The sequence below is a fragment of the Podarcis muralis genome, chromosome 2 (genome assembly GCF_964188315.1).
Source record: "Podarcis muralis chromosome 2, rPodMur119.hap1.1, whole genome shotgun sequence".
Lineage (NCBI taxonomy): Eukaryota > Metazoa > Chordata > Lepidosauria > Squamata > Lacertidae > Podarcis > Podarcis muralis.
This window is the reverse complement of record NC_135656.1, coordinates 22,016,603-22,029,305: the sequence shown is the minus strand read 5'-3', so window position 1 is coordinate 22,029,305 and position 12,703 is coordinate 22,016,603. Positions and strand designations below refer to the sequence as shown.

At 44.9% G+C, this 12,703-nt stretch overlaps 1 protein-coding gene across 6 annotated transcripts in view; it reads right to left on the bottom strand.

The window, feature by feature from the left end:
• Nucleotides 1-3,631: 3,631 nt before the first annotated feature.
• Nucleotides 3,632-12,703, bottom strand: part of RAB5B (RAB5B, member RAS oncogene family) — a 29,673-nt gene continuing 20,601 nt past the window's right edge. For all 6 annotated transcript variants that reach the window (XM_028712438.2, XM_028712444.2, XM_028712460.2 and 3 more), the window contains 4 exons: nucleotides 12,168-12,319; nucleotides 10,277-10,399; nucleotides 9,146-9,239; nucleotides 3,632-6,810 (listed from right to left, as the gene is read on the bottom strand). In XM_028712438.2, coding sequence (XP_028568271.1) covers nucleotides 6,695-6,810; nucleotides 9,146-9,239; nucleotides 10,277-10,399; nucleotides 12,168-12,319 — 485 coding nt within the window. In that variant the 3' untranslated portion in view covers nucleotides 3,632-6,694. The remainder of the gene's footprint in view (nucleotides 6,811-9,145; nucleotides 9,240-10,276; nucleotides 10,400-12,167; nucleotides 12,320-12,703) is intronic.

Sequence of the window (12,703 nt, the reverse complement as noted above, 5' to 3'; positions counted from 1 at the left end):
TGTTAGACTGAGCGCCAACATTTGCATACAAACTTCAGAGATGTTGAAGAACTGAGATACACCAGTGACTGCCGGCAATCAGTAAAATGCAGTGTATGTAAGATTTAAAGGGGAAGCAGAACTATAAATTATTCAGCCATTTACAGAATTAATTAGGCAGCACTTGCACACACCTGTGTGTGTGTGTGTAATTGCTAATGTTGCTTTTAAAATCTAATTAGCTTAAAAATATATTCATTGTAAAAAATAATAATCAATATACATTTATCACTTCAAACTTGGGGAACTTGAGTACAAAAGTGAATAAAAAACACCATTTCGTCCTATGCAACCTTACTTTTGTAGAGAGCAGATTTTGTGCTAATGTGGGCTGAAATGCACTGGTCAAGAGGGCAAAGATCTCTATCCTTCTTTCAAACCTGGTCAAGTGAACGAGAGAACTATAAAGATCTTTGAATGAGGTCCCAGCCCATCTTGAAACAACCTGTTGAAGGGTTTTTTAAAGTGTTTTTTTTGTATTTTAGTGTTACTGTTTATAGAACCATCTCCCATCTGAACTGAGACAAGCACCAATTTTGATGTGCTTTGTTTTCTGAAGACCCATATTTCTGGGCACTCAGGCACTTGCTGGTTAAGTGGCTGGCCTATTATAGATTGCGATGCATTTTATTGCGTGGCTTTTATTGGAATTGTGAACCCTCCTCCCCCAGGCATGAATGGCAGTTGAGAAGCATTTTAATAACGACAACACCGGCATACCTATATTCTCGGATTTTAAACTGGCTGCATAATACATGGTGACCTGCATCTCTTGATATTATTCAAGACTAATCTGAAAAAAATGTTGCCTTGCTACTAGCTTCCAAATTTTCAAGGATGCTTTAGTCAGGTGTTTAGATGAATTGTTGTTGTTGTTGAGTCGTTTAGTCGTGTCCGACTCTTCATGACCCCATGGACCAGAGCACGCCAGGCATTATTCATTAGATGAATAATGGCTCTCAATTGGGAGCGATTCCTGGAAGGGAGACTTAACCCTCAGGCCTCTTCATACGAAAAGTTATCCTCCCCCAAAACAGCTAGTACTTGGGTTGCAATTCTACACATAATTACTCCCTTGCATCCTGCTGAATTCTGTGGGATTTCGTAGGACTCGGCTCTACATACAAATTAATTTATCTCAAGTGCAGAATCAGTTCCAGCAGTCTAAAGAGCTCTCTTGTCTGGTTCAACATGGACGGGATTTTGTCTCTGTTTTCCTCTGCCTGCTTTGACTGCCCTGCTGAACTGGCAACAAGGTACGTTAATATTAAAATAATTTATGACGGACAGTCATGTTGCTACCAAAAGGTATTGAGGAGAAGACTGGATAAGCTTGGCAACTCTGCTTCTTCCGTCACATCCATTTAGGCCAAACACTGGACTCTTGTTATTCTAGTTTGGATTTCTTTTCTGGAGGCAGCAATCAATCCTCAATCCTCACCCGCTATATAGGTACCAATTAACCAGGTTGTAGTGGGATTTAGGCAATTCTTTTGTTGGGTTGGGATCATTAGGCAGTCTTGGTTTTCGGCCCCCGTTATATTAAACATGTCCTTTGGGTTTATTTGTTAAATATGGAAGCAATCAATCTACCAGTCTGATCAAGCAGAGGGAGAGGAAAAGCAAGGTTTCTTTCAATCACTTCTGGTACCAACCCCTAATATTACATGAACTTTTCCAGGAAACTGGCAGTTTATACAGCAGCGCCGTCTAGTGGGCACCTTGTGAAAATACAACCAGAGATATCAATTGTTGACAAGGAATAAAGGAAGCCAATCTGCTAGCCACATAGAAGAAATGTCCTCTTGAGTGGAAGGATTTTAAGAGAATGTAGCCTAGGTACGAATACTACTTCACAAGCCATCAGTTACAGAGCAATTTTTGTTTCAGCTGCCAAGTATTACAGCATATGCAGAATGCAGCTCATGGTAAACTAGTGATCCAGTAAGTTAACCAGAAATATTAAGATGTTTGCCTGGGTGTCGTACAGGAAGCAGGTGGCACTGTGGGTTAAACCACAGAGCCTAGGACTTGCCAATCAGAAGGTCGGCGGTTTGAATCCCCGCGATGGGGTGAGCTCCCATTGCTCGGTCCCTGCTCCTGCCAACCTAGCAGTTCAAAAGCACGTCAAAAGTGCAAGTAAATAGTTACCACTCCAGTGGAAAGGTAAACGGCGTTTCCATGCGCTGCTCTGGTTTGCCAGAAGCGGCTTAGTCATGCTGGCCACATGACCCAGAAGCTGTACGCCGGCTCCCTCGGCCAATAAAGCGAGATGAGCGCCACAACCCCAGAGTCGGTCACGACTGGACCTAATGGTCAGGGGTCCCTTTACCCTTTACCTGGGTGTCGTACATTAGCTAGCAGATACCCTTATCATAGAAGGTAGCGTTTTGACACTTTTTAAGTGCCAAAGGGCAAATCAAAATAGTGCAAAGTATTGAGCGCTTTCAGCCGGGACATGCCCACCATTTACCCTGGAAATAGAAGCTGGTTACTGAGCACGGTCCAAGTTCTATAGGTTGGGGTGTGTATGCCAAGGGATCGTGAACTTTCCCCCCATTGGCCTTCCTGTTCTAATGTTAGAAAGCTTGGCATCTCCCACCCCAAATGCACTTGTGGGGTTATGGCTCCTTGAGATTTGGAAATTGACAATTTCATTTAGCCTCTCTTCACCGCATCCTCTGAACATACGCTTGAACTCCTTACCAGGAACAAGTGGACAACTATCACCAGTTCTTAAGCACATTCTTTTGCTGCCTCTGCCAGTATTTTCAAGTGTCTCATTTACATCCCCCCACCCCAATGTACATTGCATTAGACTTCATTGGGAGCTTTGACTGCCATTAAGCAAACTCCATTAACACTGATCATGTCAGGGTTTTTTCCAGGCGGGTGGTCCCTAGGGTGGAAATTTCCACAGTATACCTAGGTGTATGGAATTTTCCCATGCCCATCCTGCAGAGTGAATCACATTTCCAGAAGAAAGCCTTAGATTTCAGATTGTGGCTGCAATCCTAGGAAAACTTATTTGGAAGTAAAATCCTATTGAGATGAGGACTGCTTAGTAAACATGGGTCTATCTGGTCGTAAAGATTACACTGTTGTCCAAATTGTAAGAGAATTTGTTATTGAGGAATTCCAGGTTTATTGAAGTAAACTCCCTACACTGCTACCAGATCAGGTCGGCTGCTACTAACATGTTGAGTGTTTGTGTTTTTCAAAAAACTTTCTATATTCAGTTTGCCTAGCTATACCTTCCCATGCTGATTCTGTTGCCAGTTTCAACAGAAAGTAAAGGGTTGCTCAAGGTTTGAAGGGTTAACTAATTCATGTTATTTAAATGACTTAAGAGTTTATAGCTCTTGCTGTCTCAGTGGAGCTTAACAAAAGAAACACAAAATTAAAGTGTTGCCTGATATTTGGGGGTCACCTCTTGAACCGAAGTGGCCCTCTAATCAGCCTATATGACTGGGATGTCCCTGCTTTGATGCCACCTTTCACTTTGCAAAAGGGCAAGAGTCATCTCAAGCTTGTGTTCAGAACCATCCAAGTCGCTTATCTCAAATCGAAATAAAGGAGAAAGTTCATCTAATACACTGATTTTTTTTTGTTTACTTACATTAAATACATTGGTAAATCAGCAGTTGAAATTCTGTTACCATGATTGTTATTTTAAATGCAATGTAAGAGCTTTCTCAAAAGAAAAGAAAAATAAAGAAAAACCAAACTGTTCAGAAGAGTAGAGTAAGCAGAAGAGAAAGGGCGTGGTTTTTAATAGCAAAAAGCTGCAGTGTCCTTACTTGGTCTAGGAACTAGCCAGGAAGCAGTAACCAAAATCTGTGAGCAAGATGAAAGCATTAGGGATTTATTATTAATTTTTTTTGGTATTTAAATGCAGAATCTATTTTTGCTTTGCCATGAGCCGAGTGCAAAACAGCACCTTAGCTTTGTTGGAATGGGATAGGGCACACTTGTTCCTGCTCCTAGGTCCTTCTGGAGGGCCACGGACATCACATTACATGTGCATAACAAAAAGATGGAACTGTCCGTGAAGTAGGTTTTAACAGTGAATGCAGCTGAAGGTGCAAGGCTCCATTTCAGGGTCCTCCCTCACACACAGCTCCGCTCTTGAGACACAAGTGAAGTTTGAGAGCACAAAATAAATACTGGGGAAGTGCTACGGCACTCCCAAAGTCTTTATCAACACTGACATCAGAAATTCCATGCACAATTGCGGCGTGGAGCAACTCTGCACTCGTGCCAATTGGGTGGGCCAAGTCACAGCACACATTACTTCCAGTTAACTTAGATTTTGAGCTTTCTTGCTCAAACCTCGTGTAGACAGATTTGTCCGGCTCCTTCCTTAGTTGCTCCCAGCTCAAATACAGCCACCGGTAGAAGGCCATTTCAAAGGCAGCAGAATAACGCCACATGCTGTCAGCAGTGCAGGATTTAACCGTTTCAACTTACGGCTAAGAGCAAAGCCCTAAATGCACACATCTTGCTTGGGTGAACATCAGCCATTTAAGTTGCACTGGTGAATGGGAAGAGGCAAGTAAATGCAAACCTGTATCAAGCCACAGGTGCAAGCATGTGGAAAATGAGAGTGCTTCAAACCATGCCGGGGGAAAGAATGGGAAAGGGTGTGCAGGTGTGTGTGTGTGTGTGTGTGTGTGTGTGCGTGCTTCAACATCATCCGTCCCAAGCTCTCCCACAGTAACATTCAACCATATGTGAGAAGTCTGCATGGGGGAGCCAACAGAGTACACCCAAGAGATGCAGCTGATTCGCTGCCAAGATGTGGACAGCACTGTGGGACACTTAACATTTTAGAAGCTGTACTCATGCTTGAGGCTTCAAGAAAAAAATGCCAGGAGGGATGGAGGCGGGAAGGTGCTATTTACCCTGGTGAGGAGCCATTTCTAACCGAGACGCTGGGCTGCTGCTAGCTCTTCAGAGAGCAACAGGTGGGTGAGAGATGGTAGCATGCGTTGCCTTTACAGGTCAGCACTATCTACAGCTAAATTTAAAAAGCTATTACTTTGTTCAGCTAATAGCAGGGAAGTAAAAATCCCGCAACCACCCGCCCCCCCCTTTAATTTATACAAATTTGTGCTGTACTATTTACAGAGAAAACTGAACACAAACAGGGCACAAACATCAAGTTTAAACAGCCCTTGGGGTCTGAGGGAGGTTGAAGACAGAAGGGGCTGCTCTACCGCTCTAGACTGCCACCTCTCGACAGCTTCCTAGGGCAAGACTGGGTTTGTACACAGGGGGGTTCTGCAAGGCTATAGGAAAAAGCCAAAAGGCAAGCTGGGCGCTCCCTGGCAGGAAAAGGGGTTTAGAAAGTACAGTACTGGTCCTCCTACTAGCAGCTCTCCTCCCATCTAGCATGTTGTCCTGTTTCTGACTTGCCTGCACCCGCAGCCCCAGCCTTCTCCCAAGGACCCAATGGCCTTTCTCCTTTTGGCAACTTTAGAACCAAAGTTCTGCGCAACGTGCAAGGCTGTGCATACAGGTGCAGGAAGAAGCTCTCAAAAGGAAACTTCAGCAGGCTCCTCTACTGTATCCCAGCTGAACGAAGGGAGCTTGACTTCCCTTGCACATTCTTCTTTCAGACAGCAGGCCACACCCATTTTGAGCAGAGCAGAGAATCTCTCTTAATGGGACTCTTGATAACTGAAGCACAACCTGCAAACAGCAACCTGAACATTAACACAACAGGAGGAGAGACAATCGCCTTTTTGACTTGGAAAGCTGGTCTTCTGCAGGTCAACGTTGCCACTCCTCTCCCTCCGCTACACTATCCCGGCCGCCAAAACTTCTAAGGCATCAAAATCAAGGGCTATCTGAGGGTCTGAGGAAACAAATTCCGATATTCTACACTTGTACACGCATGATTCTCAGATTTATGTCACTGACACCAAGGGCCACATTCAGGTCATAGCAAGCAAGACACGAGCAAAAGTTCAGATACAATCTTCCTCTCCGACCCAGCCACAAAAGGCTGCTCTGGAAAAAAAGATAAATGAAGGACACTGCAGCTTTTCTGAAAACCGGGAAAAAAGGAAATTAAAAAACAACTCTGGGAGGACCCCCTCAAAAATGCATTTTCTTGAGGGAGCCCATTCAACCTCGCTCTTAAAAATGAATCTACAAGAATTAAGATCTCCCTCGGTTGTGACCCTCCCCTCCCCACCCCACCCCACATAGCATTAAACAAAATAAAGGGAGGTGGAGGTAAAGGGAGGGTGGATGTTACAGGACCAAGAACACAGAGCAAAGACAGCGGTGGGGAGGGAGGGGTGGGGTAGAGAGGAGAGAGGAAATGTTATCTGGAGAAAACAGAGCAGGGGAATCAGAGTAATTAGGTAGCTATTTGCACCTATAATACAAAGTGAAGAAAGAGTTTGTTTTTGGAAGTTAAGTCCCCGGTCGGTCTATCTCCACTTTCCTTGTGGGGGGTGGTGGTAACAGACGTCTGGTGGTGGTTTCTGAAGCATTAGAAGTGCAGTTAAACGGAGCTCTCGGGAGGAGGGAGGGAGGGCGGCTTCCAAGTGCGCCGATGCTGTTATTGGAGGTGAGGTGTGGTGTGGTGGGGCGGAAATGGAGGTTATATCTTATCTCTCGCCGGCTGCTTTAATGCCACCGTTTAGTTGCTGCAACACTGGCTCTTGTTCTGCTGGGACTGCTCGTGAAGGTCCACCCCTCGATTCCGACCCACGGCACCGCCTGTGCTCTGGGGCTCGCTCTTTGGCAGCTTCTTAGCTAGGAGGAGAAAAAAAACGATATGTGTTAGGTGAGGGGGAACTGCTAACTTCCTGGGTTCGTCCCCCTTTGGGATTAAACAACAGGAGTAAAGTTTGGAACAAGGACATTTCGGCTATGCAGAAATCTGGAACTCCTCTATCTCCTAAAGCCTTCCCAACTCACTTATTTTTAATGCTCCAAATGGCAGGTGCGAGAAGCTGTCTGCAGTTCTCGTATTGCTCAGCTTTCGTACCGTTAATGTTAGGCTTAACAGTGGCTGACAAATCTCCATTATAGTTCCACCAAGGTAACTACAAATATGTGTTAGACTGAAAGCAAGGGAGGTTTGAACAGCGACAGTTTCAATGAACCATAGAGTTCTGCAGAAATATTTCACATTCCTGCTAAACTGGAATTTATAAAGGGGCTGGTTTGTTCTAGGAACACCACCCCCCCCTCAAGTGGAGCAGTGGTGGGGGCTATGGAGGTATTTCCTTCACTCCCCTCCACCTCCGCGAGTCTGAATTTGGACTTGCCGTTTGGACTAGCTGCTCATACATGATCATTTACCCAAAGCAGATGAGAGACGCAATTGTAAGCCTGAAGTGCAGGCAAAAAGCATGTAGCATTGCCACTGGTAATAGGCAGCAGTTTTAGGCCACTTTCCTAATCCAGGGCAGGGCTATGGGTTGCAACTTCTGTTTAAAGAAGAATATGCAGGTAGAGCCAACTCCTCCTGCAAAACACACACTGAGGAATCAAGGGAAAAGTTATGAGTTTCCTGAAATACTCTGTCTTGCAGTCCAACCAATGACTGCAGGTGATAAAAAATTTAAAGGGGGGGGGGGAGTGCAACAGACCACAAAACATGTCTGCGGGCATATGGCAAAGCACAGCTATGCGGCTCCTATTCCTCAATGGTTTGGCTACAGCACTTCATATAACGGCCAGCAAAATAAAGGAAAGGAAATGGAAAGGCAGGACCTGTGGGAAGGAAAGGCTAAAGCGTTCAGAGATGCAAAGTGCCACCAAGTATAATGTTCAATATGAGGACCCCTACTAGTGTCAGTGTGGGGCTGTGGGTTAAACCACAGAACCTAGGGCTTGCCGATCAGAAGGTTGGCGGTTCAAATCCCCGCGACGGGGTGAGCTCCCGTTGCTCGGTCCCTGCTCCTGCCAACCTAGCAGTTCGAAAGCACCTCAGAGTGCAAGTAGATAAATAGGTACTGCTCCGGTGGGAAGGTAAACAGTGTTTCCGTGCGCTGCTCTGGTTCACCAGAAGCAGCTTAGTCGTGCTGGCCACATGACCCAGAAGCTTTACGCCGGCTCTCTCAGCCAATAAAGCGAGACGAGCGCTGCAACCCCAGAGTCGGTCACGACTGGACCTAAATAGTCAGGGGTCCCTTTACCTTTACCTGCATCGGTGTAAATAGGCAGGGCTTCCTGCGCCCGTGGAAGTCCCTGGAAAGTATCTTCACCCATTTCAAGACTCTTTGATTTCTTTGTAAAATATCCTCACGACGCATTGCGGTGAAACCCTCTTTGAAAATAAATATATTGCTTAACACGAGATCGCTCTGCGATGGCCACAAAGTACAATACTTGTGGCCTTTATGCTGGTCATGTTTTCATTCTGAAGAATGCCGTGGATTAACAGTAATAGGAAAGAATGGAAAACAGAACGAGCTCAGCTTGATACCCATCAGTAGCAGCACTCTTAGCCCTCTTCCTGAAAATGGGTGTAACCAGGTTATTTATTTCAGCATTTGCCAAAATTTGATGTATGGAGGACCAGGCTCGTGCTGGGAGGTAGCAGCATGGCAGAAAACTCACCAAGAGAAAGGGGAGATGGGAAAGAGAGAGAGAGAGGGAGAGAGAGAGAGAGAGAGAAGGAAGCAGCATGCTCCCTTCAACCTGTATTTAAGGGCCTGCAGCCCTTTCCATCTGCAAGCAGACCTGCGGAACTTCCACCCTGTCAATACAGCAGCCCATGTGGGCCTCAGTACCTGGGGGCCATTCCCACAAAGGTCCAATATATGAAGGCTGCACATGGTATAACGATGTCTGAAAAGAAGCATGTCAAGGAAAGCCCAAAAGTCTCTAGCTGGTTCTGCAAGTTGAGACCTGACGGAATATTTGCAAGACACCTTTCATTCTCTTTAGCTGGCATTTTCATCTGCTACAACAGGGTGGGAGGGTCTAGCCCAATACCTGCTCCAACCATTGGCTGCTGGGCAGTAACCCTAGGCAGCAGGAGGCTGCGGAACTCAGTGTACAACTTAAAGTGAAGCCACGTGAATCTTTAGAGAGACAGTGCCCCGATAAACAATGCAACGGAGTGTCTTTGGGTTACCTATCGCCAGGAAGAGATCGTTAACATTCATTGCTGTCTTGGCTGATGTCTCCATAAACAATAGACTGTTGTCATCTGCATAAGCCTGGGCCTCCTGCAAAGAACAAATGTAGGTCTTACTTTTAGAACAAGACTGCATATTCTAGATTGCCCAGATCAATCTGGGCAGACAGGCTTGCTCAGGTTTTTTTTTTGTTTACAATACAAGAAAGTACCAAAAGGCTGGACAATCTTGAAGGAGTGACAAATCAGGTTGGGAAGTTTGGAGGGAGAGGGAAGCATATTCCTCCTGATACAGGGGTACCTCGGTTTCCGAACGTAATCTGTTCTGGAAGACCGTTCAACTTCCGAAACGTTCGAAAACTGAGGTGCAAAGGGCAGCCTGCAATTTCAATGGAGAAAATTGAAAAAACCTCAGTGGAAGCCTTTTGGCTTCCAAGCAAGTCCAGGTTTTCGAAAACCTGAACGTTTGGCTTCCAAGACACTCAAAAACCGAGGTACCACTGTATTATTATTATCACCGTATTTTTCGCTCTATAAGACGCACCAGACCACAAGACGCACCTAGTTTTTGGAGGAGGAAAAGAAGATGAAGAAAAAATTCTGAATCTCAGAAGCCAGAAGAGCAAGAGGGATCGCTGCGCAGTGAAAGCAGCAATCCCTCTTGCTGTTCTGGCTTCTGGGATAGCTGCGCAGCCGGCATTCGCTCCATAAGACACACACACATTTCCCCTTACTTTTTAGGAGGGAAAAAGTGAGTCTTATAGAGCAAAAAATACGGTAATTTGATTTCTTACCCACTCTTCATCACTAGCTCCCAGGTTGAGTTACAGCCATTTAAAAATACAATATTAAAATCAATTAAAAACCAAAAAATGATTTTAAAAAATAGGCCAGGCCCTAAAACTCTGTATCTCAGGTGTCAAAGGTAAGGATAAAGAAGTCTTCAGCACGTGATGAAAACTATGCAATAATGTGTCAGATACACCTCTTAAGGGTGGGAAGTCCACAGCTGAGGGGCTGCCACAGAGAATGCCCTCTCCCGGGCTGGCAAACTATGGACCATTCCTTCCGTCTAGAAGTAAGAATGAGCACAATAGACATCTGAGGGGTTTGAGAAGCTCTACTTACTTCATACTCTACCATGCGCTTATTGGCAAGATCCGCCTTATTTCCTGCTAAGGCTATGACAATGTTTGGGCTAGCTTGCCGCTGGAGTTCTTTCACCCATGTTTTCGCTCGTGCAAACGTTTCCTATCAGAAAAGGAGAGGCCAAAATGTCAGTTGTGCAGTCAGAAGGGACCAGGATTCCTATCTTCAACCAACTCACCCAATGTGCACCAGCAGTACGTTGAAACAAAAGGCTTCTTCCAGCTGTCACTGCAACAGTCTATTGGGGACATGCAGGTTCTTGAGGTCCTAATCAGACCAAACATCTACTATGATTGCTATTATTTTAGTTCCTTACCCCGCCACTCATCATAAGGCCCCAAGACGGGTTACAAGAATTGAAAATGCAACATTAAAAACAACTTACAACCACAAAAATAGGATGGATCCTAAAATTATACATCTCAGGTGGCAAATGCCTGGGTAAAGAGGTACATCACCTCCAGCCCATCACCACCTCCAAGCACTGGTCTGACACCACAACTGCTTTTCCCAATACAGATAGAACAGAGAGATGGAGCTGGGTGTCATCTGCCTATTGATGAGACTTGACTCCACATCTCCTGATGACAGCTCCCAGTGGCTTCACACAGATCAGTGTTTCCCAAAGGGGGTGCTGGAACAATCCAGGGGGGCGGTACTAGCCTCGGGTGAAATTCGGGGCATTGAATAAAAATAAGGGGGCAGTGGAAGCATAAAAAAGAAGAAAATTTTGAAAATCCATTCATACATGTTTCATCTGTTGTGTAATGATATTTACTGCCAGGTTGGGCACCATTGTGGGATGGTCACAAAGCCTGCCCTGGATCAGAGGGGTTTTCCTGGGCTTGAGTGAACCCTTTCTGGCTTCACCCAAAGCCTGGAAATGGATTGCAGCTTGCCTGCCTATTTGGCCAATGGTAAATGGGCTGCAGCACTGCCCCTGTCCCTGGGGCAGATTGGATTGAGCCATCAGGCTTCACTCCGCGGTCCACCCCATGGGTTTTAATAATTTTATAATTTCAAGCTTCAAGGTGTCTTCCTCTCAACAACAGCATTCTCCGCTATGTTGTAGGACATAAGTAGAAACATAGATACACAAAAGAACACAAATTTGTCAGTGTCTTTCTGTTTGTTCGCTTAAATAAGGTAGATTTCCAGGGAGGTGCTGAGTAAAAGAAAATTCTGAAAAGGGAGGGGTAGGTCAGAGCTAATTGTTCTGGAAGGGGCAGGGGCGGCCAGGAAGACATGCTGCAAAGGCACCATGGTTCTTAATTCCTGCAACATCACACTTAGGCTGCAATCCTAAACAGAGCAACTTGAATGTAATTTCCACTCAACTCAGTAGGTCTTCCTAAGTAGGTTTTTCTAGAGTGTAAATTCCTATCTAAGTATCAGAGTGTAAATTATACCTATCTAAAGTTATTTGCCTTAAAAAAAACCCCGAACTACCCTGACCTCTATGAGGTGTTGAACATATTTATTCAAGGCATCAAGGAAATTGTGTTGCTTACTCCAGAGCAAATGCAAACTTGTGGTTTTAACTTTTCAAAAAATAACAAATCAGCCACTAGTCAGGAAGCTTGTTTAGAGCAAAGGTTTAATGTGAACAAGGCAATGCTTTGGTCAGACAGTGGGTCTTACTTGGCAGCAATCACCTAATGTTTCTAACCAATAATTGACTGTGTATAAGTTTTTAGATGGCCCTTGTTTCCAACAAGCTTCATCTGAAATGGGAAAGGATGCTCAAAGGAACTGAGGCAGCATCAGCTGACAGACAGTTCCGCTGTAATTGTATGAGGTCTCTACACTGTTGGTTTTAACCTTGATACTGCCCTTTCTCCCCAAAAGTTAGCAAACAGTGCATGCTTACCTGGTTGGTTATGTCATACACCACAATGGCAGCTTGAGCCCCTCGGTAATACATAGGGGCCAAACTGTGATATCTTTCCTGACCAGCTGTGTCCCAGATCTCAAACTTTACCGTTGTGTCATCTAGGCAGACAGACTGTGTGAGGAAAGCAGCTGCAAAATGAGAAGGTGAAGAGTTGGCTTAGGGACCCGACAAAATAGATGCAATCATTTAACTTTATATATCATAATTACAGTGACTGAATTTTTCCTGTTGTGAACCAGCTGAATCACCCATGGGGAGACCAATCAAAAAGTGTTATTAACCTGATAACATTCTGACCTCTAACAATCTGTTAAGAAGTCTCCAAGGCTGCATGGAGCAGCTTGTACAGAAATATGCACAAACGCAAATAATATGAAAACTTTTCTCCTGTAAATATTGTGGGTTAGGCCTAGACATGTAGAAAAAACATATGGTGCAAGTTCAAAGGACTGTACCATTATGAATGGTGGAAGAACCTAATGTCTGAATGTTACCTTACACACACAGACACA